At 48.8% G+C, this 25,581-nt stretch overlaps 7 protein-coding genes across 7 annotated transcripts; 4 read left to right on the top strand and 3 right to left on the bottom strand.

Annotated features, from left to right (window-relative positions):
- Positions 1-479: 479 nt before the first annotated feature.
- LRP88_03527 (uncharacterized protein) lies at positions 480-4,640 on the top strand (the record flags this gene model as incomplete). The annotated part of the gene is made up of 7 exons (XM_083240146.1): positions 480-525; positions 582-1,249; positions 1,302-1,748; positions 1,812-3,533; positions 3,585-4,103; positions 4,162-4,552; positions 4,603-4,640. 7 exons carry the CDS (start codon positions 480-482, stop codon positions 4,638-4,640), a joined length of 3,831 nt encoding a protein of 1,276 aa, XP_083105276.1.
- A 147-nt stretch (positions 4,641-4,787) lies between these two features.
- LRP88_03528 (general substrate transporter) lies at positions 4,788-6,400 on the bottom strand (the record flags this gene model as incomplete). The annotated part of the gene is made up of 2 exons (XM_083240147.1): positions 4,788-6,207; positions 6,264-6,400. 2 exons carry the CDS (start codon positions 6,398-6,400, stop codon positions 4,788-4,790), a joined length of 1,557 nt encoding a protein of 518 aa, XP_083105277.1.
- A 342-nt stretch (positions 6,401-6,742) lies between these two features.
- LRP88_03529 (uncharacterized protein) lies at positions 6,743-8,045 on the top strand (the record flags this gene model as incomplete). Its single annotated transcript, XM_083240148.1, has 4 exons — positions 6,743-6,789; positions 6,842-6,993; positions 7,058-7,796; positions 7,952-8,045. The coding sequence occupies 4 exons, from the start codon at positions 6,743-6,745 to the stop codon at positions 8,043-8,045; spliced, it is 1,032 nt and encodes a 343-aa protein (XP_083105278.1).
- A 1,143-nt stretch (positions 8,046-9,188) lies between these two features.
- Positions 9,189-11,290, bottom strand: LRP88_03530 (uncharacterized protein; the record flags this gene model as incomplete). The annotated part of the gene is made up of 2 exons (XM_083240149.1): positions 9,189-9,213; positions 9,357-11,290. 2 exons carry the CDS (start codon positions 11,288-11,290, stop codon positions 9,189-9,191), a joined length of 1,959 nt encoding a protein of 652 aa, XP_083105279.1.
- Positions 11,291-12,247: 957 nt separating this feature from the next.
- Positions 12,248-14,134, top strand: LRP88_03531 (glycosyl hydrolase family 79 C-terminal domain-containing protein; the record flags this gene model as incomplete). The annotated part of the gene is made up of 7 exons (XM_083240150.1): positions 12,248-12,375; positions 12,432-12,664; positions 12,802-12,912; positions 12,970-13,341; positions 13,410-13,547; positions 13,603-13,938; positions 14,010-14,134. 7 exons carry the CDS (start codon positions 12,248-12,250, stop codon positions 14,132-14,134), a joined length of 1,443 nt encoding a protein of 480 aa, XP_083105280.1.
- A 734-nt stretch (positions 14,135-14,868) lies between these two features.
- LRP88_03532 (major facilitator superfamily domain-containing protein) lies at positions 14,869-16,836 on the bottom strand (the record flags this gene model as incomplete). The annotated part of the gene is made up of 6 exons (XM_083240151.1): positions 14,869-15,317; positions 15,370-15,659; positions 15,709-15,947; positions 16,013-16,072; positions 16,126-16,505; positions 16,563-16,836. The coding sequence occupies 6 exons, from the start codon at positions 16,834-16,836 to the stop codon at positions 14,869-14,871; spliced, it is 1,692 nt and encodes a 563-aa protein (XP_083105281.1).
- Positions 16,837-19,670: 2,834 nt separating this feature from the next.
- Positions 19,671-20,657, top strand: LRP88_03533 (uncharacterized protein; the record flags this gene model as incomplete). The annotated part of the gene is made up of 1 exon (XM_083240152.1): positions 19,671-20,657. The coding sequence occupies one exon, from the start codon at positions 19,671-19,673 to the stop codon at positions 20,655-20,657; it is 987 nt and encodes a 328-aa protein (XP_083105282.1).
- Positions 20,658-25,581: the final 4,924 nt, after the last annotated feature.

Genomic DNA, 25,581 nt, shown 5'->3' on the forward strand with positions numbered 1-25,581 from the left:
ATAAGGTTGTCTGTTCAGTCAAGGGACTTATCTTGTTGATGTACGATCACAGGCATCCAATCTCGCGCTCGGTGAGTCGCTCCGCACCACTCGTTCGCTTAGCGCCTACGCGAGTCATTGCACCAGTCAACATTTCTGGGGAAAGGAAGACATCAATGGAGGGATACGTATTCTCCCATCTTATCTGGGAGCGGGGGACTAAGAGCCTCGGTGCGTGGGGCCGCCTATCTGCGAGTAATGCAACTCGGTGCGTGGGGCCGAGCTCACCATCCCTCGTGATGAGCCTCCGCGCAGGATGCATCTACCTGATAGCCAACAGATTATCATAAGAGAGATGTTGGAGGAATTTCCAAGTTGACGGTATCCAAGATAAAAGGGCTAGTGTTGCCTACGTATCAAGATAAAGCACAACTCAACTTGGACTCTCAAGATCCTTGCCTCCAAGAGCCCCAACTCTTCAACTAAATTGTTTTGACAAAATGGGCTCCATTCCAACCGAGCAGCCGAAAATCCGCATCGCTATTGGTAAGTCATATCGGAGACAAACTGTATCGTCATCAGAAGCTCACGACAATTCTTAGATCGTGGTGGCACCTTCACCGATGTGCATGCCTACGTCCCAAACACAAGGCATGAACAAGTCTTCAAGCTCCTCTCGGTGGACCCCAAGAACTACAAGGATGCACCCACAGAAGGCATTCGCCGGGTCCTGGAGAAGTTCAGGGGCACGACCCTACCACGAGAGGAGCTTATCGACACCTGGGACATTGAGTCTATCCGGATGGGAACGACCATTGCCACAAACGCTTTGCTGGAGAGGCAAGGTGAGCGAGCGGCGCTCTTGACAACCAAGGGCTTCCGGGATCTTCTGGTTATTGGCAATCAAGCCCGGCCGCATATCTTCGACCTCACTGTGCGGAAGCTCGAGAATCTGTATGAAACAGTGGTCGAGATCGACGAGCGGGTGACCATGGAGGAGTTCCTTGAGAATCCTGAGAAGCAGCCGATCGACATCAGCAAGGACTCGGCTCTTGTTGAAGGTTCGACAGGCGAGGTTGTTCGCATCCTCCAAGTCCCAGATATGAAGGCCATCAAGGTGCAACTCGAGCAGTTGTACAGTGAGGGATTCAGGAGTGTCGCCATCTGCTTCATGCACGCTTATCTCTATCCAAATCACGAGAACAGCGTTGCGAAGCTGGCCCGGGAAATGGGGTTCGATGTCTCGGTATCTTCAGAGCTTCAACCAACGGTAAGTTATACGATACTACAGGCTGTCAATGGTAACTGACCCCGACTTACAGATCAAAATGGTACCTCGGGGTAACTCAGCCACTGCAGATGCTTACCTCTCGCCCTTGATCAAGAGATACGTGAAAAACTTTGGCACTGGTTTCAAGGGTGGCGTCGAAGCCATTGCCGGAAAACTTCTCTTCATGCAGAGCGATGGAGGTCTCTGTCTTTGGCAAAAGTTCTCCGGTTTGCGCGCAATTCTCTCTGGGCCAGCAGGAGGTGTCATCGGTTATGCAAAGTCTTGCTACGATGCTGGGGAGAAGCGCCCACTTCTCGGGTTTGACATGGGCGGTACATCGACCGATGTTAGTCGGTTTGCTAGCACTTATGACCATGTCTTTGAGACTGAGACTGCAGAGGTCACTCTTCAAGTGCCCCAATTGGACATCAACACGGTTGCTGCTGGTGGAGGAAGTATCCTGCACTGGAAGAACGGTCTATTTGCCATTGGACCTGATGTGAGTATCCCATGTCTTGTGTATTGCACTGGTTCTATTTTCTGATACGTTACTACCTACCAGTCTGCTGGCGCACATCCTGGCCCTGTCTGTTATCGCAAGGGCGGTCCATTGACAGTCACGGATGCCAACCTCTTCCTTGGACGACTTCTCCCCGAGTTCTTCCCAGCCATCTTCGGTCCCAATGAAGATGAACCGCTTGATTATGAAGCAACTGCCAAGGCATTTGCACAGATGACCCACATGATCAACTCGGAGGAGGGTCTTGACTTCACGCCTGAAGAGGTGGCGAGTGGCTTCTTGCGTGTGGCCAACGAGGCCATGAGTCGCCCAATCCGTTCCTTAACGGAGGGCAGAGGTATCAGGACGAGCGACCATACTCTTGTCACCTTTGGAGGTGCGGGAGGACAACACGCTTGTGATGTTGCTGAGGCCTTGGGTATCGACATGGTCGCTATCCATCGCTTCTCATCCATCTTGTCTGCCTACGGTATCGCCTTGGGAGACTTGACCCACGAGGTGCAGCGCCCACGAACGGATACCTTGGCCAACATGGAAAAGAACATCGAGGCCGAACTCGCCCCCTTGGTGAATGAGGGCAGCACGATACTCCTCCAACAAGGATTCCCCGCCCAAGATGTTGAATACGAGCTGTTCCTCAACTTGCGATACGCCGGCACCAACAGCTCCCTCATGATTCGGAAACCGGTAGACTCTTGGGATTTTGCCTCTATCTTTACGCGTCAGCATCATGATGAGTTCGGCTTCACCCTTGACAGGGAAATCCTGGTCGATGACATCCGCGTTAGAGCTCTTGGGAAGACGAGGGGCCACGACTTTGAAACCATTTCTCAGGCGCTCAAGTCTGCCTCCACCAACATGGTATCTCCGAAAAAGAGCGTCAAGAAGACAAAGCTCTACACGGCGGGTGTCTGGGCTGATGTCAACTTGTACAGGCTTGACGATCTTGCTCCTGGTGATCTTGTCCAGGGGCCTTCGATTATCCTAGATCAGACTCAGACGATTTTGGTACAGCCTGGTTGGTCTGCAACTGTCCTGCCTCGCCATCTTGTTTTGGAGAAGGCCTTGCAGTCCGCATCCAAGACTGAAGAGGAGGATGAAAGCTTCATTGATCCCATCCAACTATCTGTCTTTGGCCACCGTTTCATGAGTATCGCCGAGCAAATGGGTCGGTCGCTCGAGAAAACCTCGGTTTCAATCAACATCAAGGAACGATTGGACTATTCATGCGCCATTTTTTCGCCAACTGGCGGCCTCGTTGCAAATGCTCCCCATATTCCTTGTCATTTGGGAGCCATGAGCTTTGCCGTTGCCTATCAGGCTGAGTTGTGGGGGAATCGTCTCCGTCCAGGTGACGTGCTGGTCTCCAACCATCCCGCCGCCGGTGGCTCTCATCTTCCCGATGTCAACGTCATCACGCCTGTTATTGACGATCAGACCAACGAGGTTCTATTCTGGGTCGCTTCTCGAGCTCATCATGCTGACATTGGCGGCATCTGCGCTGGGTCTATGCCTCCGCACTCAAAGGAAATCTGGCAGGAGGGCGCATCCTTCACCTCGTTTAAGCTCATCGAGCAAGGGCGGTTCAACGAAGAGGAGCTTCGCGAACTCATGCTTGAGAAGCCTGCTAGGTACCCTGGATGCACTGGCACCAGAACCTGGAGTGACAACGTCAGTGATCTCAAGGCCCAGGCTGCGGCCAATCTCAAAGGAATCCGGTTGATCCAGGATTGCATCAAAGAATATGGTCTGAGCACTGTCCAGGTGAGTCAAAATATTTCACGCATGGAAGTTTGGCTAATCACATTCATGCAGAAATACATGAACGGCATCCAGGCCAACGCCGAGAAGATTGTTCGCAGCCTTCTTCGCAAAGTCCACGACGAATTCAGCGGCCTTCCCCTGGAAGCCGTGGACTACCTTGATGATGGCTCGATGATGTGTCTCAAGATCCACATCGACCGCGAGCAAGGCTCGGCGACCTTTGACTTCACTGGTACCACAGGGGAGCTGTATGGCAACCTGAATGCTCCTCGCGCCATCACCTTTAGCGCCATCATCTACGTACTCCGGTCTCTCGTCAATGATATCCCTCTCAACCAGGGATGCCTTGCACCCATCGATGTCATTCTTCCCGAGGGAACATTTCTGTCACCTTCCAAGGGAGCCGCAACTGTCGGTGGAAATACTGATACCTCGCAGCGTGTCACAGATCTGGTCCTTCAGGCTTTCCAGGCTGCGGCCGCGAGTCAAGGAACCTGCAACAACCTCACATTCGGCTACGGAGGTGAGGTTGTGGACGGCAAGGCAAAGCCAGGCTTTGGCTACTATGAGGTATGTCTGGACATCAAGAGCTTTGTTGTTTGGCCGAACAGACTAACACCGTGAGTAGACCATTGCAGGAGGATCTGGTGCCGGCCCGACCTGGGCAGGCCAGTCCGGAGTCCACGTCCACATGACCAACACCCGGATCACGGACCCAGAGTCGCTTGAAAAGCGATATCCTTGTATCCTCCATGAATTTTCCATCCGTAAAGGTTCTGGTGGGGCAGGGAAATACCCCGGTGGAGATGGCTGCATTCGTGATATCGAGTTCCGACGACCTGTTCAAGTGTCAGTCCTCAGCGAGAGACGATCAATCCCGCCCCCAGGTATCCAAGGTGGTGGGCCCGGCAAGCGAGGTGAGAACATTTGGGTCAGGCATGATGAGTACGGGGCTCGTGAGATTATGCTCGGAGGCAAGAACACCTGCGAAATGAAAAAGGGTGATCGAATTATCATACGTAAGTACCTCAAGGTTCTGCGCATAGTGCAAGGCTAATATATAGATTAGGGAGCCCTGGTGGTGGAGGTTATGGAAAGGTAGAGTAGAGGGATAAAGGAAGAGCGGGCAGCAACTGTGTGTCCAAGGTAAGATGGATAAGAGTTGGTACACGTATGCAAAGGGCTACGGCTGGCTTATAGGAGGCGAAACCACTTCAATACAAGACTTCCTCAGAGCTGCCAGTCGCTCGCCACTCAGACTGATTCTTTACCATGTGCATGCTCGACAAAGTGAGCGCCCTTGCCCTCAACCATGACATCTGCAGCATTCCCAACAACGCCACCTGGACCATCAAAGATAAAGGCAATCTCCTCCAACGACGGACCCTTGGTCTCCGGGAACACGAAATAGACACCAGCGAACTCGATCATGACCCACCCAACGAAGATGATGTAGAAGCGCCAGGAGATGTCCTCTAGTCCGATGGGCACTGTGAAGGTGGAAAGCATCATGGAGCAGAACTGGACAAAATAGAAGAACGATAATCCCTTGGTTCGTAGACGGTAAGGAAGGATTTCGGGTATATAGAGTCCGAGGTTGCCGTTGAAGCCGAGATTATAAGCCGGTGAAAAGAGGTAAAGGAACGCGACCACGGTGTAGGCGGCAGCCTTATTGTTGTTGTCCTTGGCAAACATAGCACTGCCTGCGGTGATGCATATGTCGATGATCCAGATAGCAGTCAGAGACCATAAGAAAAGCTTGCGGCGGCCTACCTTAGCCGGCAACGTTGCGAAGTAGATGGCAGAAAACCAAGACAGCATCTGGTTGGTAGCGTTGATCAGGGTCTGCTGGAGGTCTGATTTGAGCCCGACAGAGTGCAGGATAGGCGAGAGGTAGTAGGAGACAAATGCGTTGCCCGACATCTGCGAGCAGATTGCTGCCCAGACCATGATAAACATGCGCCTGCGGTTGCCAGCGGTGCTTCCCAGATCTTTCAAGAAGGCAAACATATTGTCCTGATGGGATGCCTCGGCACCGAGAGTCTCCAGAATCTCGGTGTACTCATACTGGACAACGGGGTCGGACGCATCACCCTCGCCGTGGTACTTGGCAAGCATCTGCAGCGCTTCTTCGTTGCGGCCTTTGCTGACAAGCCATCTGGGCGACTCGGGAAGAAACCAGACAAATAAAAGCTGGATGATAGACGGGAGGCCTTGCAAGGCTGACGGGATTCGCCAAGACGCCGTGCTGTCGATGCGAAAGGTTCCGAAGGTGCACCAGCCCGCAATGATGGCGCCAACGGAGTAGAAAGTGAGGAAGAGAGCTGTAGCTGTACTTCTCTGAGCTGGATGGGCGATCTCAGTGATGTAGGGGGCACCGGCGCCGGCAACGACGACGCTGCCTGCACCAATGATGATGCGGGAGATGATGAACATTGCGATGTTGATTGCCGCGCCCTGAACAGCAGCTCCAACGCAGCAAAGGGCAGCTCCACTCGCAAGACCAATTCGTCGTCCGAAGATATCAGCCGTGGGTGAGATCAGAAAGGTGCCGAGGATTCCACCCAGGGGGTAGGCTGCGTTGAAGAAGCCCAGGAGAGCGCCGGTAGGCGTCCCAAAGTAAGTCTGCCAGTGCGAGACAGACTGAAGGCCATTCATCATCGATCCATCAAATCTGAATTTGTCGGTCAGCTATTTATACTTGTGTATTTGTTTCGTGGTTGGACGAACCCTTGGGAGAAGATGGACAGCAGTGGAATGATCATGAGCAAGTTCAGAGTCCGCAAGTTGCGGAATCTCCACCAACGGCTCGTATCGACGGGCGAGGGAGGCAGGACCATGTCCTGGGGAGTGTTTGGAGCAGGCATGGGGTCGGAGGTAACAATGGTAGTGAGTATAATGTTCGAGCAATTGATAGCTGAGTGACGGGCTCCAGGTGCAAAACCCGATTATATAACCTACCAGATAACCTTGCACCAGCCTCATCAGGAGCACGAACCACTGACCACTGCCTCGGGACTCACTTGGCCGAACACGATGCGCAAGGAGGGGCCCCAAGGGGAATCACACGGCGATGCGGAGAAACTGGGGAGCACTAACTTCAGTTGGCCTGGTGTGGACATCACGCGGTCGACCCTGTCTGTGTTCCCCCGGCATTTAAGGGCCAACATGCCCCGAAATTCTGGCAGGGTGAACCCACCAGTGTCACAATGGCCGAGCCTGTCTCGCGGCGTAACATGGCCCGAAGCATGACCTCGTACGTTCTCGACCAACGCGACAGCAACAGATACTAACGACAGACGGTCTAGATGCGAACGGTGCAAGCGGCGCAAAGCCAAGTGTGACCGTCAAACTCCAGCGTGTCAGCGCTGCGAGCGCGCACATGTCGAGTGCGAATATGCAGGTCGGCGCAAACCAGGGTTTCCGGCGGGCCACCGTCAGGTGCTCGAAGACAAGATCGGTGAGTGCTTGCTTGCTTGCTTGCCTACCTGCTTCAGTTCATAGCTCATGATGTTGGTCGCTAGAGATGCTCGAAGCCGAGTTGCGAGCCATCCGTGGCAATCCGGAGGCCACCGTCTCGCCCGGGCCTGCAGTTCAAGCCGCGCCCATCCCATCCCGTGAAGAGTCCTCTCCCACAGCCTTGATGCTTCCTCGACCGGCGGCTGTGGCGACATTCGAGCGTACTCGTAAGATCAAGGAGCGCCGACCACCAAAAGATCTCGTCATCTCTCTGGCCTCACTGTACTTTTGCCACATCCACCCATGGTTCCCGTTCCTAGACGTTCAGCGCGTATGTGCAGATATGGGCTCTGCAGACGAGCCACCATTGCTCTATTACGCTCTCTTTGGAGTCGCTTTACCCTTTTCATTCGACTCGCGTCTTGACCAAGCATCCAGCGACTCGTTTTGGAAGTACTCCAAGCGCAGCATATTCGTCGACGTGCTCGAGGAGCCCTCGTATAGTTCCCTTGAGGTGTTGACTGTTCTCGTCTTGGACCTGTCTGCCATGACCCATGGCCCTCAGGTTTGGGGGCCGTTAGCGGTGGCGACAAAACTGGCTGTGCAGCTGAAGAACACGGATGGGTTGGTATTTCGAACGTCAACAGGAACTGAGAGCCACGAGGCACTGAGTAAAAGCGACGGCCTCTTTCGGCAGCGGCTGTTCTGGGCCATATATGCACTTGACTGCAGCATCTGCATCACAACCAACCACACCTCGACTCTGGGCGACGATCATGTCCAACACTTCCTCCCTACCCGCCAGTCAGTTTGGCGAGAAACGCCCACAGGGGTGGCCGAGACCCCCTTCGCCCCTCCTTTTGTTTTCAGTTTCCAGTTGGAGCTGTTTGATCTCTCTCGCAGAGCTCACAGAGTGGGCATCGAGTATGCGATGTTTCGCGATAACCAAGAGCCAATAGTCTCCTCCTGGCTGGAAAGCCTACAGAATGTCTCTGCGGAGCTCTGTGCTTGGATGGAGGCCCTGCCGTCTCAACTGCTTTGGCACAGCAATGATCATGATACAGTAGTCATGGATCGTGCCCGAAAAGCAATACCGCCTGCGCTTTTTATGCTTCATGGCTACTTCCACGCCCTCGTCATATACGTAAATGGCTTTATGGCGTTGCCATCCCACGGCACTTTTCAATCTGAAGCCTACTCAGACACTCGTCAGCAATGCCTGCAGCGATGTTTGCGTAGCTTGGAAGTGTTGTCTCGGATCACCACCACGGCGACTGACCATGTCAGCGATAAGCTTGGTTGGCCTTTCGCCTGGTCAGTGTGGATCGCCGCTCGCTTTTTGATCGCACGCCGATGCATCACAGGAGAAAATGAGTCGACATCGGTCGCAAGGCTGTCCCTCTTTTCGGAGCTTCTCAGCAGCATAGGCCGCTTCTGGCAGATCAGCGCAACCTACGTACGGCTCCTGCGCCAGGCCATCTCTGAGCTAGACACGGGTGCCGTTCCGGGACAAGGCACGATACTTCAACTTATGGCGGATTTGCGAGTCACTACCTCCCAAATTGAAGATCAGTTCCGGCCAGATCCATTCTTGCGCGGAGTCATCAATCCAGGCCAGCCAAGTTCAACGTGGGATAACCCAAACCGTATGGACGTGGAGCAATCCGACACTCTTCTGCCCGTATTTCCTGATCAAGTATACTTCGACATGGCTCCACAAGGTCCACATAGCTGGTTTCGTGTACCTTTGTTCGCCTCTTCTGCATACCAGCAGTTCAACATGTATGGGCAGGAGGAAGCATGAAGTGTTTTTATTTAAACGAAATAATCTAGGTCTCAGTCTAATAGGTTATTTACACCCTTGTACAACTAAATGACATCTTTTCTGAACTACTCATGACCATGTCTGGCTGCCCCGGCAGTTTGACATGCACCAAGACTGGTTCAATCAATCCCTCAAAGCGCAACGCGACAGTCGTCTCTCCGTCTGATGAATGCCAAGAAACCTTTGCCAATGTCATTCTTCCTCTTCTAAGAAACGGCACGGTTGCTTCTAGAGAAGGAAACAGGCTCACGCGCGGAACAAACTTCAACTCCTCCCATCCTGGCAATGCAGGTCGTACGCCCGCCACCTCTGCAAGGAACTCATAGATGGGAGCACTCCCCCAAGCATGGCAGTCTGAGCGGTGTGAAACGTCATCTTCCTCCCATGTTGTCAAGCCTAGGGACAGTTGATGGCGCCATGGCCCCCAGAACTCAGCAAACAAGTCTTCGTATAACGATCCCCCAGCAGCGCTGATCGCACGTAACGTATAGAATGACATCGAAATGGATGTTTTGACGAGTGAATTGCCTCCTTGGGACGTTTTCAAGGCGTTTCGTAGCAGGTTTTGAGCAGTGGCACCGGATTCGGCACCGCTGAGGACTGCCCAGACCTGGTTATGCTGGCTACGATCGACCATAGGGTCTGAGCCTACAGCAATGCTGTCGGTGAAGTACTGCTCATCGAAGCAATGCTGTTTGACAGCATCTACAATCCGGCTTGCTCGATGAGAATATTCGTCTGCCAGAGCTGACCGGGCTCCGCATGTGAGCTGTAGCCTTGCTGCTGCCTTGAGAGTATACGCATACAGGTTGTTGGTATACGTCGAGATACCGGATTTGACTACCGACGGTGGAATACCGTACGGCCGCCACTGCTCGGCCCAGTCGTGAAAGTTCCAGACGCCTCCTTCATTCCTCAGAGACACCAGGTCGAACCGGCGATCGATACGTGAATGGAAGTAGTCCAAAACAGCGTCCAGAACCGGGAGGAAAGGCCGAATGAACTCTTTGTCGGCGTAGAACTGGAAGTGGTCGTGTAGCATACAGATCCAGTAAAGAGAAAAGTGAGGGATGATTTGGAGCTGGCTTGAAGGTGCTCGACTCGCCGTCAGTCCGATGCGCGGTTGGAAAGAGCTATGTAGTTGCAAAATTGCTTGTCTCGTTAGGCGATCATCCGCGGATAGGTAATATGTAAATAGCGAGGAGCTGCGTGTATCCATGGCGTATTGAAGTTGTTCGTAAAAGGGACAGTCCTCATAGCAATCGTGCATGCAGTTCCTCAGTGTTCTTATGCTCGTTTCGTATAATTCTTCCATCATACTATCGCTTGATCCCATCTTGAAACTCGAGAGTACTTCTAGAGGGTAGTGAGTCGTTTCGATATCGATGCCGCGCAATGTCAAATCCGAAGAGCCTGCCTGGATGTTGAGTCTAATGAATCGGAAAGCTCGCCAGTGGAAAGGCATGTATATCTCCTCGGAAGTTTCATTGTCGTAATATCCTAGGTCCAGGGCTCCATCTTGTCCCCGCAAAGTATAAATGTCCTTAGGCCCGATCAGGGACTTGCTCGTGTCTCGTCGGTTTTCCTTGCGGCGGAGATAAGGAACCAACTCTGGGTCGTCTTCGTAACTCTCGGAGTATGTGACGGTAAGGGAGGCTCCCCCAATCTTGGGGCGTTTGAAACGGAAGCGGATGAAGGCGGTGGTGTGGCTCTGAGCCTCGAGGTCCAATTGGTGGCTGGTACCAGCGGGGATGAGGATGTCACTGTCTTCGGGGCGGGAGGTTGTGACTACAGCCTTCCATGCATCATGCCCCAAGGAGCTCTCAACGTTATGTATGGTCTTGAACTGACATTTCTGTCTTGTCATGTGTGGAATCAGACGGGGTGACAGTTTCCATGGTGCCGTGACGCCTGTGGAATTTTGGTATCGGAGCAACACGGCTGAAACCCACTCCAGGGATGCAACATCTGAGGTCGAAACCTTCTCGTATACGTGTAGGAAGTCATCCTCAGCTTCATCGAGGCGTAGAGTCACAAATGGATCTATTGCCGTCTGCCAGAGGGTGCTGCTTCGAATCTGCGGCGACCAGACGGCATCGTCGATAGTTGCTGCTATACGGACACCGCCTGACCCCAAGCGTGAAAAGCTGGTGCCCCAGGAAGTCCCATGGAAGAGTCGCAAGACATGAATTGCGATGTGATTCTCGCCCAAATGTAGGTGTGGACCGATGTTGACCTCATCGTAGAACCAAAGATTGGCATCACCCTTGACAGGTCCGAAGGCGACTGGCTGCTTGTTGACGTAGAGCTTGTATCGTGTATCGGCGGTGATCTGGATTTCGAGGGAAGATGGCACCTCTTCGGAAATGAAGAAGGTCTTGCGAAAGTGAACGAAGCGTCCTGCGGTAGACGTGGAATCCTCGCGGAAAGCAGGATTCCACATCCAGGTCATGTCTACGGTTCCCGCCGCCATCGAGGATATGTAGTTGGCTGAAGACAAAGGCAGCAGAAGAATAGGTCAAAACCAAAAGGGAAGCCGTCTGCTTCTCGGATTGCGACGGAATATTTTCTCGTTGGTTAGGCTCAAGTTTATTTGTGCTCGTCGTGAGCTTGGCCGAATGATTCCAGGGGGACGGCAATCCGGGTTGTGTTGAGCCGAATCACCCGCAGTATGGATTGAGGAATGGGAGAGCACGGGACTACATACACCGCACCCATCGCGTGATCCAGCGCTCCGCACGACTAGCCCGCCACGCTGGTGAAGAAGTAAACGAGACACCTGAACGGCAGAGGATATTAACTAACTCATCTAAGATTTAATAAATAATTTTCTATAAGTATAATAAAATTCTTAGAAATATATCATAATAATAATAATAGTTTAGAGCTCTCTTATTTATTTTTCGTTCTTTTATTGACTATGCCTAGACAAGGATAAGCTAATATGTTTGTCCTGGTATCTCGTTTTTTCCTTGACCCGGGTGCTCGTTAATGATCAGGCCAGGGCAAACCAATGGCACGAGTCAAGGGACCGAAGACGGCGGGGGAATCTTAGGACGGTGGAGACACGGGGAAAGACGGGGCGTGTTAAGTCGAATTAGGTCACAAGGTATTTTCCTCTAAACAGTGAACGAAGTTGAACGAGACTAGTAAACGAAAAGCGAGGTTGAACGAACGGGGCTAGCATGCCCCTGCATCGGCAATGCTTTCCTTCGACCCTTGTCCTCTCAAGCTGCATGGTAGGCTTTTCCGGGGTAACTTCTCCGGGGTGCTCGCATCATGAAGCTACCGTAACTAGTGATCCGGGGCAGAGTGCTGGAGGTCTATCACTTGTGCTGTTATAAAGAGAGCCGCCTCACGAGAGAATGGCCAAGATTCTTCACAAACAGTCAGTCTCAAACGTACCGGCAATCCAACTCACACTCTCAGCATGGTTCAATTTCATCATTTAATGTCTTTAGGCTTGGCCAACGCCGCCAGTGCTGCCCCCAGTTATTCAGTACCGGCGACACAGCCAAAGGATGCAGTTGCGATAGATGCTGCCCCCGTGGGCGCCTCGTACGTCTTCAAGTCCCGCCATTCTTGTGTGCTCACGAGTCAACTAAAACTACTAGATTCGAGTTCTTTATGTGGCCTTCGTACATGACGAACATTTCGTTGACTCGTCCTTGCATCGATCACTTTAACAAGATTTACGGTCAGAAGATGCCCATTCGCATCGGAGGAACCACTCAGGATAGAGCGACGTACGATCCTACTTTCGGGGGCTATGTCTCGTACAAGGTTGATGACCCTCTCGAGGCTCCCATGAGCCTTACTTACGGCCCCAGATTCTTTGATCTGATCAGTAAGTTTTGTACCGGAGATCAAGTTCCATGGCAGCGAGAACTGACAAAGATTCCTTGAATAGAGAGCTTCCAGAGTGAAACAATCTTGGGTAACTTGAACCTTTCTCTCGACATCTATATAGCTAAACTTTAACAGGATTTAACCGTGGCTTGGACAACAGGACCAACACCTTTTCTGCGATCATGGAAGCCAAGGCGAGGGTCCAGAAGTACTTGTGGGCTCTGGAGCTTGGAAACGAACCTGACTGTGAGATTCATGACAACCACCTGGACCACGATCATCAATGCTGAATCTTTTCTATAGTGTTCTACAAGTACTGGCAATATCCTGTTGCCGAGGCCCCTTGGAATGAGACCCAGGAGGCAGCAGATGCGGCCGACTGGGCACAAGACTTTATCAATCACTGGAAGAGCCCACTTCCTGTCCTCGCTGGAGGGGGGTATGCCATCCCATTCGAAATTGAGCCAGGATGGCCGAATTTGCCGTATCTGGTCAACTCAGCCTACAATCAGACTGTGAAGAATGCCACCAAAGTTTACAATGGACACTTGTATGCCTTCTCCAATGCAACCGGGGATGACCTGGCGGTTGAGATGACACATCAGAGGACGGTGGACGACTTGAACCTTCTACCAATCTCCACCGCGAGATCAGTTGGCAGGCCCTACATTCTCGGTATGTACACCGTCGTAATACTGCTAACGAGTGAAGTGTGATTGGTATTGCTAATGCTTCTATGCCAGGCGAAACAGGGTTTCACGGACTTGACTACGAAATGGATGCGACCTTTGGGTCCGCAATCCAGGCAGTTGACAAGACCTTACGTGCATTGTCGCTCGGCATCCAGCGATTGTTCTACCACCAGGGCACCATCAACCAAGGTAGAGTCATGGAGTCCTAAGCCTGATCGTCAAATCCTCTGACTACTTTCTGTAGCCTTCTTCAACTGGTGGTTGAGCGATCAAGTCAACGCTCCCTTCTACGGGGCCTACTTCGGAGCCCTTGCTGCAGCCGGAGGTGACCACATCGTGGCAAGTGATGATGGCACAGATCCATACGCTCAGTATATCATTTACCGAGAGGGGAGGCCATTGAAGCTTGTGCTTATTAACACTGATTATTACTCAGGCAGTGGCTCGCGCTCAAAGACTACATTCACAGCTATAGGACTGAAGAGTGGCAACGTCAAAGCAGTTCGCATGACCGCGCCCAGCAGCGAGACCATGATTCCCTTGGAGCAAACCGATGCTTCTCTTGAGCCCAGTATCGGAGGTGTGTTCAATATTCCTGATGGCTCGGCTGACGGTTTTTCTGGGAATTATCTGCTAACTTTTTCATCACAGGTCAAACCTTTTCTAATGAAAACTGCAGGCTTCGCGGTGCCAGGAAGATGGAAACATTGAGAATTCAAAAGGGGAAGCTTGGGGTAACTCTTAAGGCGTCGGAAGCTCTGGTTGTCTACTTGTAAGAAGTAACCGAGCTATGAAAAGACACCAAAGGTAGAGATACTCGTGGTCCCGTCGCAAGATAGACTTGTCTTTATGTTGGTGGGTGTGTGCTGTATACGACTTGGTGCCTTGTATCTTAGACCAGTCAGTAACCCAAGTGATCCGACTCTTCTCGATTTGTTGAGTGAGCCTGACGATATTTTCACGCTCTTGCATGATATTTTACATGCTGTCACGATAGCCGTCACGTGCTATCCATATCCAAGTTGCCATTTTTCACCTTTCTCAAACTTCTACTAAACAACAATACCAAAAAAAAATCGCTCTCCTTGCAGCCTGCTTAAGTTGGCGTTCTTTCAATCCCTCACAGCAACCGCAACATACTTTGATTGAAAACAACCTGGAGGCGACACCATGGCCAAAGAGGCACCACGAAAGGTCAAGGACTGCGTCGCCAGACGCGATGTTGTCCGTTTCCCTCAACCCGTTCCAATCCCAGTATTCCCTCCTGGAATTACACCTCCACACTTTCAGCCTGGAATGTGGTTGCCTGAGAGCCTTCCACATTATTATACCTCTGCTCTATACGCCCTTCATATACATCAGTAGACAATGTGACTACTGTCTCAGCTGTTGCGATAATGTCATGATAGCTCGCGTCTTAGTACAAGACTGTCCAATCTTGACGCTCGAAGCTGCCGGCCCGATCATGCTGATGTCTTGACCTTTGACGGGAGCAATTGGGTTTAGATGCTCAGAAAACAAAGATAAACTCGTCGTTCATCAAGTCGGTCAAGTCATCAAATGCGCGCGAGCCCACACGACGTCCCGTCTCGTCCGATGCATTATCAACCTGCTGCTCCTCCATTGTCTTCAGTCTCCGAAGTCGGTCCGCCTCCTCTAGCGAGTGCAAGCTATAGTCTTGGATGATAGCGTCTTTGCCTGCCAGCACGCGACGACGGCTATGTTCGCGGTTGAGATGGGCAAGATAGACGCTCGTGATGCCGACGAGAACTATGATGGTGCAATATAGTATCAGGTTCCAATACAGACCCCGAAAATACTCGGGGGCCTCCGAAGGTCTGTACAACAAAGGGCCAATGATGTTGCCGAGGGATTGGCCAACAAAAAGGGCAGACGAGTTGCATTTGCCCTTGGTGTCGCCAGCGGTATTAGAGGAGGACCAAGAATAGATCAGGGGGACTGGAATGTGAGTCAGTTTTGTCATGACTGAGCAGCAGAGCAGCAGACACACCTATTCCTGGGAATACGGAGATCATATAGTAGCCAAATAGCAGGGTCGCCTTGTGGTCAGCCGAATGCGGCGTTGATAGCATGACCATACAACCCGCGATAGGGAACAAGGTCAGAAAAGCTATAACTGGGCCCTTCTTGCGATACTTAGTCGCTACGAATGAGCCGCCCACAGTAGAAACTAGCTGTACCAAGCCAAAAGGGGCATTGAATAGAATAGCCTGGAACGAGTCAAAGCCGAATGACTGGACGAGCAGGGGACCGAAGGAGGCGACGCCACCAGAAGGAACCCTGAGGCAAGATTAAAACGAGACGCAAGTTCGAGGCAGATGGCACGTACGAGATACTAAAAATGAGGGCGAACCACAGCCATGTCTTAAGGTCTCGGATCGTCTCCCACAAGTGGTCCCATCGCCACTTGCGCGACATGACGCCAGTCTGATTCATTCTCAGTCGCTCGATCGCGATGAGCTTGTCATGCTTGCTGAGGAACTTGGCCTCTGCCGGAGAGTCTGGCATGTACGCAAACAGGACGAACGAGAACAGGACGGTGACAATGCCGAAGAAGATGAAGATTGTCTAGAATAAATTGTAAGTTGTCCGCCCGCTCGGAAGGGCCGTGCAAGGTCATTTTGGTAGCGTACCTGGTAGGGTCTGAGTCCAAATTGAAACTGGGCAAGCCACCACGTAATCAAACTCCCAAACTAAAACTCATAAGTTCAAGAGCGTAGTAGATCATCTAAATGGCAAAACATACCAGATTTGTGAATCCGTTCATGGCATACCAGTAAGACATTCGCAGAGGTTGCTCCCGACGGCGCCAAAACATCTGTGTGATGGCTATAAAGCTCGGTGCAATACTGGCCTCAAAAGCACCCAACCAGAAGCGAGCGAGAAGCAGGGTCTTGAAGGTATGCGCCGCAGCCATCAGGGTGAGGGTGAGGCCCCAAAGAACAACCATGAGGCTGGTGAACCTACCAATCGGCAACTTCACAAGCAACCATGCCAGGGGAAACTGCGCTATGAGCTGGGCAACATAGACGATGGAGCCTAGCCAGGAGAACTGATCGCCCTTGAGGTCCGTGTCCTCGATAATGCCAAAGATTGATGCGTAAGCCATTGTCGCCTTATCAAGACCTGCGTGTTGAAGTCAGTCAAGTGTAGCATAAACGTGGCAACGAGCAGCCATGTCACCTTGCAAAAAGTAGACAGCTAGCATCAGGGGTAGCACAACAAGGTCGATACGCCGTAGCACGCGAGCGTCATCTTCAGGAGTCACCTTGATGCGGCGTTCGGGCGATATCCCAAGCTCCCGCATCACCTTTGCCGTGGCATTTCCATCACGCTGTCTGTGGTCGGAAGGTTGAACGGCCGTCTCGTCGCGTTCTCCAGGCTCAAGCAGAGGGTATTGGTCGTGAACCTCTCGAGTAGTAGACCCAGAGCGGCCCACACGATCTGGCAGAGGCATAATGGATGAATTTGGCCGCAGACGTGTCCTGTTCCCAAATGCTGGAGGAAGGTCAGATCAAGTGAATCAAGGGATGTTGATGACGGCGATCTGCAAGGGGGGTGACCTGATTAGATAAGGACGCGCGTCGCAATTGGCTGGAGGTACTGCGTTGTAGGGTAGGTAAGATTACTGAGACACGTCCCATCCTAGGAGTTGGCAACAAGATGTAGACGTAGGAAATAGCGCTGAAGGGGATTCTATACCATTTTGCTATGATGACCCTGGCTTATGTTACGGCTCTGGGGTATCTAATTGAGTAGTCTGTATTCACACTACCCTCACTTCTCTGTGAATACATGTGGAACCGTAGACAGATGTTTGCCATCGTACCCTAAGCCTCCCAACACCACTGTCAAAATGGCGTTGCTCAAGCCCCTTGCCAACGATTCCTCTCCCTTGACAAATTCCATTTCGGCGGCAACATCTTTCCCTAGTCTAAAATGGCGATTGGTGATTGCGATACTTTCCTAAAGTCTGGTAAGATAACAAATGAGGTAATGTCAAACAACAGTGAGCGTGACTGGAGTGAAATCATGCCGTGACGATGGCGAATGAACAATTAGTGCCTAAGAGAGTGTCAATTGAGATGAGGGGTCGCCATTTTACCGCTCTAAGCTTTCTAATAATTTCACTATGTTTTACCGTAGGCCATGTCTGCACTTGAGAGTTTCTGAGTTTATTAAACAGGAAAGGTCACTTGTCAATATGGTATACCACACCCTAATTTCTCTCGACTGCTTCTACTTGCGCAAGCAGAGTTGCCAGGCAAGCCCAATGGAGCGATGGTTGAGGGCCTCTGCTACTCTCACTGCGAGAAGAGCTACCTTAGCTAACCAACCAAACAAGATCTCGCTGCAAAGTAGTGACACAAATCACAGCCCTGACCCAAATGTAGCCGCTGAGGTCCACCCACACTCAGGTGGCAGAGCCTTATTCCAATGGGCGTGGCAGATTTAACCTTGTAGAATCACATGATCATAGCGTCAGATAGGACTGGTGGGGCTATTTGTATGAGCTGGTAAGCCATTTGCATTAAGTTCCACTTCTTCCCCTCCAGTTCTATCTCGGACTTTTACTCTAAACACCGTTCGCATCTGCGAAGCTATTTGCAGCCATGGACCCCATTCCCACTCTAGTCACGCTGAGCACGCGGCCTGATGTTTGGGAACCGGGCGATGACTGGACGGGCGTGACAAATCAAACACAGAGGAAGAAGCTCCAAAACCGCCTCAGCCAGCGAGCTTATCGTGAGTCAATTCTTTCCTGGTTTTGACGAGCAGCTACTACGTAAGCCGAACAAAGGGCTGACTCGAGTTATGAAATGCTTTTCTAGGTCGCAGAAAAAAACAACAAGCTAGCCAGTCGAGCCCTAGTTGCTTGACCATCCATCATCCAAGAAGTGATATCAGCAACATAGGCAGTGAGATTCAGGTCCAGCAAGTTACATTGACAAGACTCCCCGAAAGAGCCCGTTACGACACGGACGATAAGATTGCAGCTCTTTTCGAGGGCTGTACTCTTTTAACGTGCCCTCGTCGAATCGACCAAATTACTGGTCTTATCAGACAAGCCTACGAGGACTACTCCCTACAGGCGCCCCGGCCGGAGTATCTACCAGTCCTCATCCGGCTGAACGTTCTCAACGCGCTGGCCCGGAACGCCATCTCCATGGGATTCCCGCCAGAAGGGCTCTGCCGCGATGAGGCCATCTCCCCTTACAGCACTAATGGGCCCCAACTTTCCAACAACCCGCAACCGGCCACATCATGCCCCCCCGCACTACAGCCAACATGTCTTCAGGCGATGGTAGTGCATCATCCATGGATTGATTTACTCCCTTTCCCTCGGCTTCGCGATAATATGCTCATGTATATGGAAGCTGGGCTGGTGGATGATGACCAGCTGTGTGAGGACCTTCTCGTGGTGGACGATCCGCGGGGTCTCGATAATAAGCCCTCGCTGATTGTGTGGGGAGGGTCGTGGGATCCCCGAGCTTGGGAGGCGAATCCTGCGTTCTTACGAAAATGGGGCTTTCTACTACGAGGGTGCACGGAGATCATAGAGGGGACAAACTATTGGAGAGGGAAAAGAGGTGAGAAGATGCTTGTTTTTGAAGTATGAAAGTCGGGGGTTGACCTGTGTTGGTATTCGAGGATTAAATGACGCCTGTCGTGGGACAAGGGTGTGGCTGCCACCTTGCCTCCTCCACGACTCTCACTTTGACTTGGGACTCGGCTCGGCGCTGGGTGGTCCAGGGCCCTATCTTAATTAGCGCGTAAGCCAGTTGCGTTAGTGTGTAACTTAGCATTTGGAGCAAAGTTTCAGTCGCGCAATCAAGTCATGCTTGGTCAAGGGCTCGAAGAAGCGGTGGGGGGTGGGCTTCTGAGCGACCCAACGGAAATAACACAGCCGCAACACAACTGAAGCCTATACCCAGGCTTCGGCAATCAAGTCATGCATCTGGCTTACGCGCTGACAATGCCGGAGGGTCCGCTTCCGCAACCAATAAGGTTTGCTCTACTTTCTCCATTCAGCCCGGCTCCCAATCAATGCGAGTTGCGTCAGTGGCCCGAGTGGGTTTCTTCGGAGCCTGCGCAAGAGAAGAGAGGCACAGTTGACAACGTCAAGGTGATGATGTAACTACCTGGCCAGCATTTCTCTAGAGCAGGAATCATATATATACGGCGCTGAGGCCATTCTCACCGAGCCACATCTCTCTCATCTAATCATTGTCAATTTGCCCGCGTGCCCCCCTTGACATACTTCTTTTCATCAATCTTACATCCACTACCATGGCCAATCGTTACGCCCAAGTTCATGAACATCCCAATGGCCCAGGGGACAGTCGCCCGACTGGGACCCAGATCATCCAAGACGAGGATTTTGTTGGGAAACTATCCGGGAAAGTCGCCTTCATCACTGGCTGCTCTTCTGGGATTGGTATCGAAACCGCAAAAGCCCTCTACCTAGCAGGGATGACTTTGTATCTGACCGCTCGGAACCTCGCTAAGGCGAGGACTGCTCTGGGGGACCTAATCGACAGTGACCGGGTTCATCTCATTGAGCTCGATCTCGAGTCCCTTGGAAGCGTGCGATCTTGCGCGGCCGAGTTCCTTTCTAAGAGCCAGACCCTCAACATTTTGATCTGCAATGCCGGCGTGATGACTCCGCCCGAGGGTCGAACTAAGGAAGGATTTGAGATCCAGTTTGGAACCAACCATCTCGCCCATTTCCTCTTGTTCAATCTCCTTCGGCCTTCTCTACTGGCTGGGACCACCCCTTCATTCGCCTCCCGGGTCGTAATCCTTTCCTCTGTCGCTCACCGGTTTGCCGAGGTCAACTTCGAGGACGTCAACTTCGATCGCGGATATGATGCCATGGCTGCATACGGAGCCAGCAAAACTGCCAATCTTTGGACCGCTAATGAGATCGAGCGACGATATGGTCCGCAGGGTGTCCACGCATGGAGCGTTCAGCCAGGTGCTGTCCTCACCAATCTGTCGCAGCACATGTCTGATGCAGAGAAGCGGGCGCTTGATGGAGACCCGTACATCGCCTCCATCTTCAAGAACCCCGAGCAAGGAGCTGCCACTACCGTGTGGGGGGCCACGGCGAAAGCTTTGGAGGGAAAGGGCGGTAGTTATCTCGAAGACTGCCAAATTGCGAAGGAATGGGATGCTTCGTCAGGTCTATATGCGCCCGGTTATAGTGCTCATGCCTACGATGTGGAAAAGGCTGGCAAGCTATGGGTTGAGTCATTGAAGTGGATAGGGCTGTAAAAACTGGCAGATAGGCGTATGTAGGGCGACACCTTTCCGTCCTGAATTTATCTACATTCCCTTGCTGATCGGCTACAAGTACAGAGAGTCGATCTCTCCTGAACGTCCTCACACTCAAATTAGAGGAGAATGACCAGTGCCACATTATACCTCCCTTCGTTGAAGTCCGGGCCTCTCTTGATCAAATACTCAGATCGCCTTTCGTGACCTGGACAACAGTGATCTTGGCTAGGCTCATCCGATGACTGCACAAGGAGGAAATGGCGTGATCGAGTCGGCAGCGGATCTTTTGAATGCCCTCACGGGTAATCTCGATCAGTTCTAAGAAGGAATTGCCGCGAGCCCATCGAGAATGCACTGGCCGAAGTTCACATATCTCGGTTCCGACGCGTGGTGAGCACGATGAGACAGGGGCAACGAGCCAGCTCCATGGTTTCAACAAGCGACCTTCGCTAAATTACTTCGCTCGTTACATCGTACCATGCATAAGGGATGGTCGTTTTCTTACCGGCATGTTGAAATCATCTCTAAGCGAGCCCTAAATTAACAGTCTTCCTATGGTGAGCGGCTACTTGCTGCTGGCGGCAAGGGCCATTCGACCGATCCCACAATGACAACAGATGTTGAACTTGCTGGTCCTATGTGACCACAAGAACACCTCCAACCAACAGATTTCGGAGAAGTATCCTTGCACTGTCGACAATGTTCAAGCATCCTGTGTGAAAAGCCCCCATGCAAACGTAAATATATTTCTATACACAAATAGTGTTTTCCTAAACTGAATGCTCCAAGATAATCTTCTCAAGCCTGGAATGGCTTGCCGTAGATCTATCCATCACCTCAGTGCCTGCTGTCCTCTCTGAACCATAGTCTTGGGGGACGCCATGGTGGGGGAAGAGCCTTGCGAGGAAGATCAGGTTAGTGGTCTGGTGGTGATGCTTCGCGGTTCAGTTCGGCGTTCTGCGACGAAAAAGCTGGTACTGGGTCTGGATAAGAGAGGAAGGATTAGGGATAGGAATGAAGTCCTTCTCTTGCCCGCCAAGTATCATGGGAAGAGGAGGGTGATTAGGACTGCAACCATAGAGAGCAATGCGTGCACAGTGATGGTCCTTAAGAAAGCCACAGAGGAGGAAAACGTATACAGGCGGATAGGCATCGCTGATGCTGAGGCGGAGCAACCACCATATTGGTGGGAGGATAACGGTCAGTCAACAATTGTAGTGATTTAATAGCTAGCTATGAACTATGTAAAATGCAAGTATAAAACTCGTGCTAGAATTGCTGTCTCTAAAAGTTAAGATGTCTTGATGGAAATAACCCCCTTTTTCTCCCTACTACTGTAGGCAGTTATTTAGGTTCAGGTTCTATTCCTATTATGCACACACACGAGTCTATTACTCCCGGTAGGCCATGCCCAAAGGGCTTTGAAGCTAGAAAACATATATATATATACATAACTCGAATTCTTGCCTTGATCTCACCAAGCCCTTGTTGATCCCGCCTTATTCTTTTGGTTTAGTTATCGCTCTTCTTGGTCCTTGTGAAGGTTAGTAGTAAGCCAACTTGAAGTCTAATTCCTTTAAGTATTCAGTTTCCTATTTTCAGCGGCCGAAGTAGTCCCTGCTTTTAATTATATAAGGAGTTTATAGTTAGTATTAATATGTTAACATATATAATAAGTATGCATCGCATGCAAGTATATATTGCACTTTTCTTATACCTTTAAGATAGAAATCATAATAAAAATACTATAAACTATTTTATTAATTAAAATTACTCGCTATACTCTTCCCTAGATATCTTAATTACTACCTAATATATTCTTATATTATAATTAGGCTTACCGTAGATACTATAATGCTAAACTCCTAGTTATATTAACCTCCCTTAATTACTACTTCTTAATAATTTAGCTATTACTTATATATTAATATCTATTTAATTAATTACTTATCTTCCTTTCTTTATTATTATTATCTCTCTTTTCTATAATTAAGTCCTTTTTGCCCTTTAGCGCTAGCTTAGTATCTTATTTACTTATTTAAGTTCTTTAACCTTAGCCTTAAGTAAGGCAACCTTATATATAATTATTTTTATTCCCTTAGAAGAAGATTATATAGCTTTTAAAATTAACTCTAAGGAGCTACTTTTATACCTTTTTATTTACCTCTTAAGGTAATCTAACTAAGATTAAGCCTTAAGTATAATCTTTAAGGTCTTTAAGACCTAAGGGGTTAATAGTTTAATTACCTCCTTAGGCAGTATTAGAATCTATAGCTATATATTAAGCTTTAAGATTATACTTTCTAGGTTAAGAGAAATAAGCCTAGCTTCTTTAAAGGCTAACTTAATATTTTTTTTTATTATAATAGCTTAAAATATAATATAAAAGGCTAAAAAGAACTTAGTCTTTAAAATATAAGTTATAAAGTATTTAATTAAAAGCTTTATTTCTTAATTATAAGTATTTTTAAGTATATTAAAGCACTTAATATTAAGTAATTAAAGTAAATAAGATAAATAAGGTAATATATAAAGCCTAATAATTTTATTTTTTTTTATAATATCTCTTAAATTTAATAAAATAGTAATTTTTATAGCTATTAAGAATTAAAAAATAATAATAATTATTTAATTACTTAGCTATATATTAATTAAAGTGCTTAAGTTACTTAAGACTAGTCTTATTATTAGTCTAGCTATTTTAAGTCATTATAATAGCCTAATTACCTAGGAGGTTACTTTCTTAGTATTAATTAGCAAGGTAATATTAGCCCGCACTAATAATAAATAATAAAATCACTTAGCTATTCGCATTAATCGCCTAGATAACTATAATTTATTCTTAGTTTCTAGGCTATACTAATTTTAGCTTTTTATACCTTTCTATACCTATAATAACTATTCTATTTTAAATTATACCTATTATAAAGCTAGTCTTATTAATATTATAGAGATTATTTAATTAGATATTATACTTTATAATTATATTTATTATAAATATAAATTAATTATAAATAATAGCTAGATTTTTATACTTAGCTTTCTAATAATTATATTTTTAAAAAAAATATATCTTAAGCTCTAGGTATCATTTAATAAAGTTATAAGCCTAATATATACCGACTAGTAATATATCGCGGTTAATAAGTAATTAATTAGCTATTTCTTTTATATTATATAGTTAGGGGGGAAATCCTTGTAAGTCTAGGTTAAGAATAAAGTAAATAATAATCTATTCCTTAAGATCAGATAGTTAACGCAATTAGGGGATCTAATTATATCGCAATTAAATGCCATTCTGCCGGCGACGTAGCCTATGCTCGGAGATCCTATAGAGGTTTATAGCGCATTAAATGCTTAGTTTTAGGTTATTCTAAAGTACTTAAAGAGCAAAAAGAGTTTTAGCCTTAGTATTTAGGTCTAATATATTTAATAGTTAAAGAATTAATTAATTAAATGAAAAGTTAACATATATATATAGCGAGCCGGACAGCAAGCAAACCAGATAAAAAATCCCTTAACCTATATTATCTCTATTTAATTAATTAATTCTTAACCACCTAGCATATCACAGTCTAATAAAGAGGCTAGAATCCTTCTTGCACTTCAAGCCCATCAAAATACACTAAAACTAAGTCTTAGAGGTGCCGCAAAGCTCTACTAAGTTAAGTATTTAACACTGTTTGACCGATATAATGGCATCTAAGCCCGAGTTAATACTATTCCTAATTCACGCCGATTATCTGATCTAGAGGAATAGATCCTTATTCACTTTATTCTCGACCTAGATTCGCGAGGATTTCCCCCTTGGCTTCGTGGTATAAAGGAAATAGCTGATTAATTACTTGCTGACCGCGACGCGCTACTAGTTAGCGCGCGTTGGGCTTTAAACTTCATTAGGCGATACCTAGACCTTAAGATGCGTTTTTTTTAGAAGTATAACTACTAGAGAGCTAAGTGCGAAGATCTAGCTATTATCTATAATTAGTTTATGCTTATAGCGAATATAATCGCGAAGTATAGCATCTAATTAAATGATTTTTATAATATTAATAAGATTAGCTTTATAATAGGTATAATTCAGAGCGGAATAGTCGTTATAGGCATAGATAGGCGTGGAAAGCTAAAATCAGTGTAGCCCGGAAACCGGGAATGGATTACGGTCATTTAGGCGATTAATGCGGATGGCCAAGCGATCGCGCCGTTTATCATCGGTGCCGGCCAATATTACCTCGCCAACTGGTACCGGGATAGTAACCTCCCGGGCGATTAGGCTATTGCAATGACCTAAAATAGCTAGACTAATAATAAGACCGGTCTCGAGTGGCTTAAGCACTTTGACCGGTGTATAGCTAAGCGATCAAATAGTCGCTATTATCTTCTAATCCTTAATAGCTATAAAAGTCACTACTTAATTAAATTTAAGAGATATTATGAGGAGAAGAAAATTATTAGGCTTTATATGCTACCTTATTTATCTTATATACTTTAGCCCCTTAACGTTAGGTGCTTTAGCGTGCTTAAGAATGCTTATGGCTAAGAAATAAAGCATCTAATTAGATGCTCTATAACTTATATTTCAAAGACTAAGTTCTTTCTAGCCTTCTACGCCGCATTTTAGGCCACTATAATAGAAAAGAATATTAAGTTAGCCTTTAGAGGAGCCGGGCTTATTCCTCTTGACCCGGAAAGTGTGGTCTCGAAGCTTAATGTGTAGCTATGGACTCTAATGCCGCCTGAGGAGGTGGCTAAACCGTCGACCCCTTGGGTCTCAAAGACCCCAAAGACCGTGCTTAAGGCTTAATCTTAGTCAGATTACCTCGAGAGACGAGTTATAAGGCATAAAAGTAGCTCCCCAGAGTTAATTTTAGAAGCTATATGGTCTTTTTCTAAGGGAATAAAGATAGTTATGCATAAGGTT

This window comes from Fusarium phalaenopsidis (genome assembly GCF_050370095.1).
Source record: "Fusarium phalaenopsidis strain FUZ10S chromosome Unknown contig_32286, whole genome shotgun sequence".
Lineage (NCBI taxonomy): Eukaryota > Fungi > Ascomycota > Sordariomycetes > Hypocreales > Nectriaceae > Fusarium > Fusarium phalaenopsidis.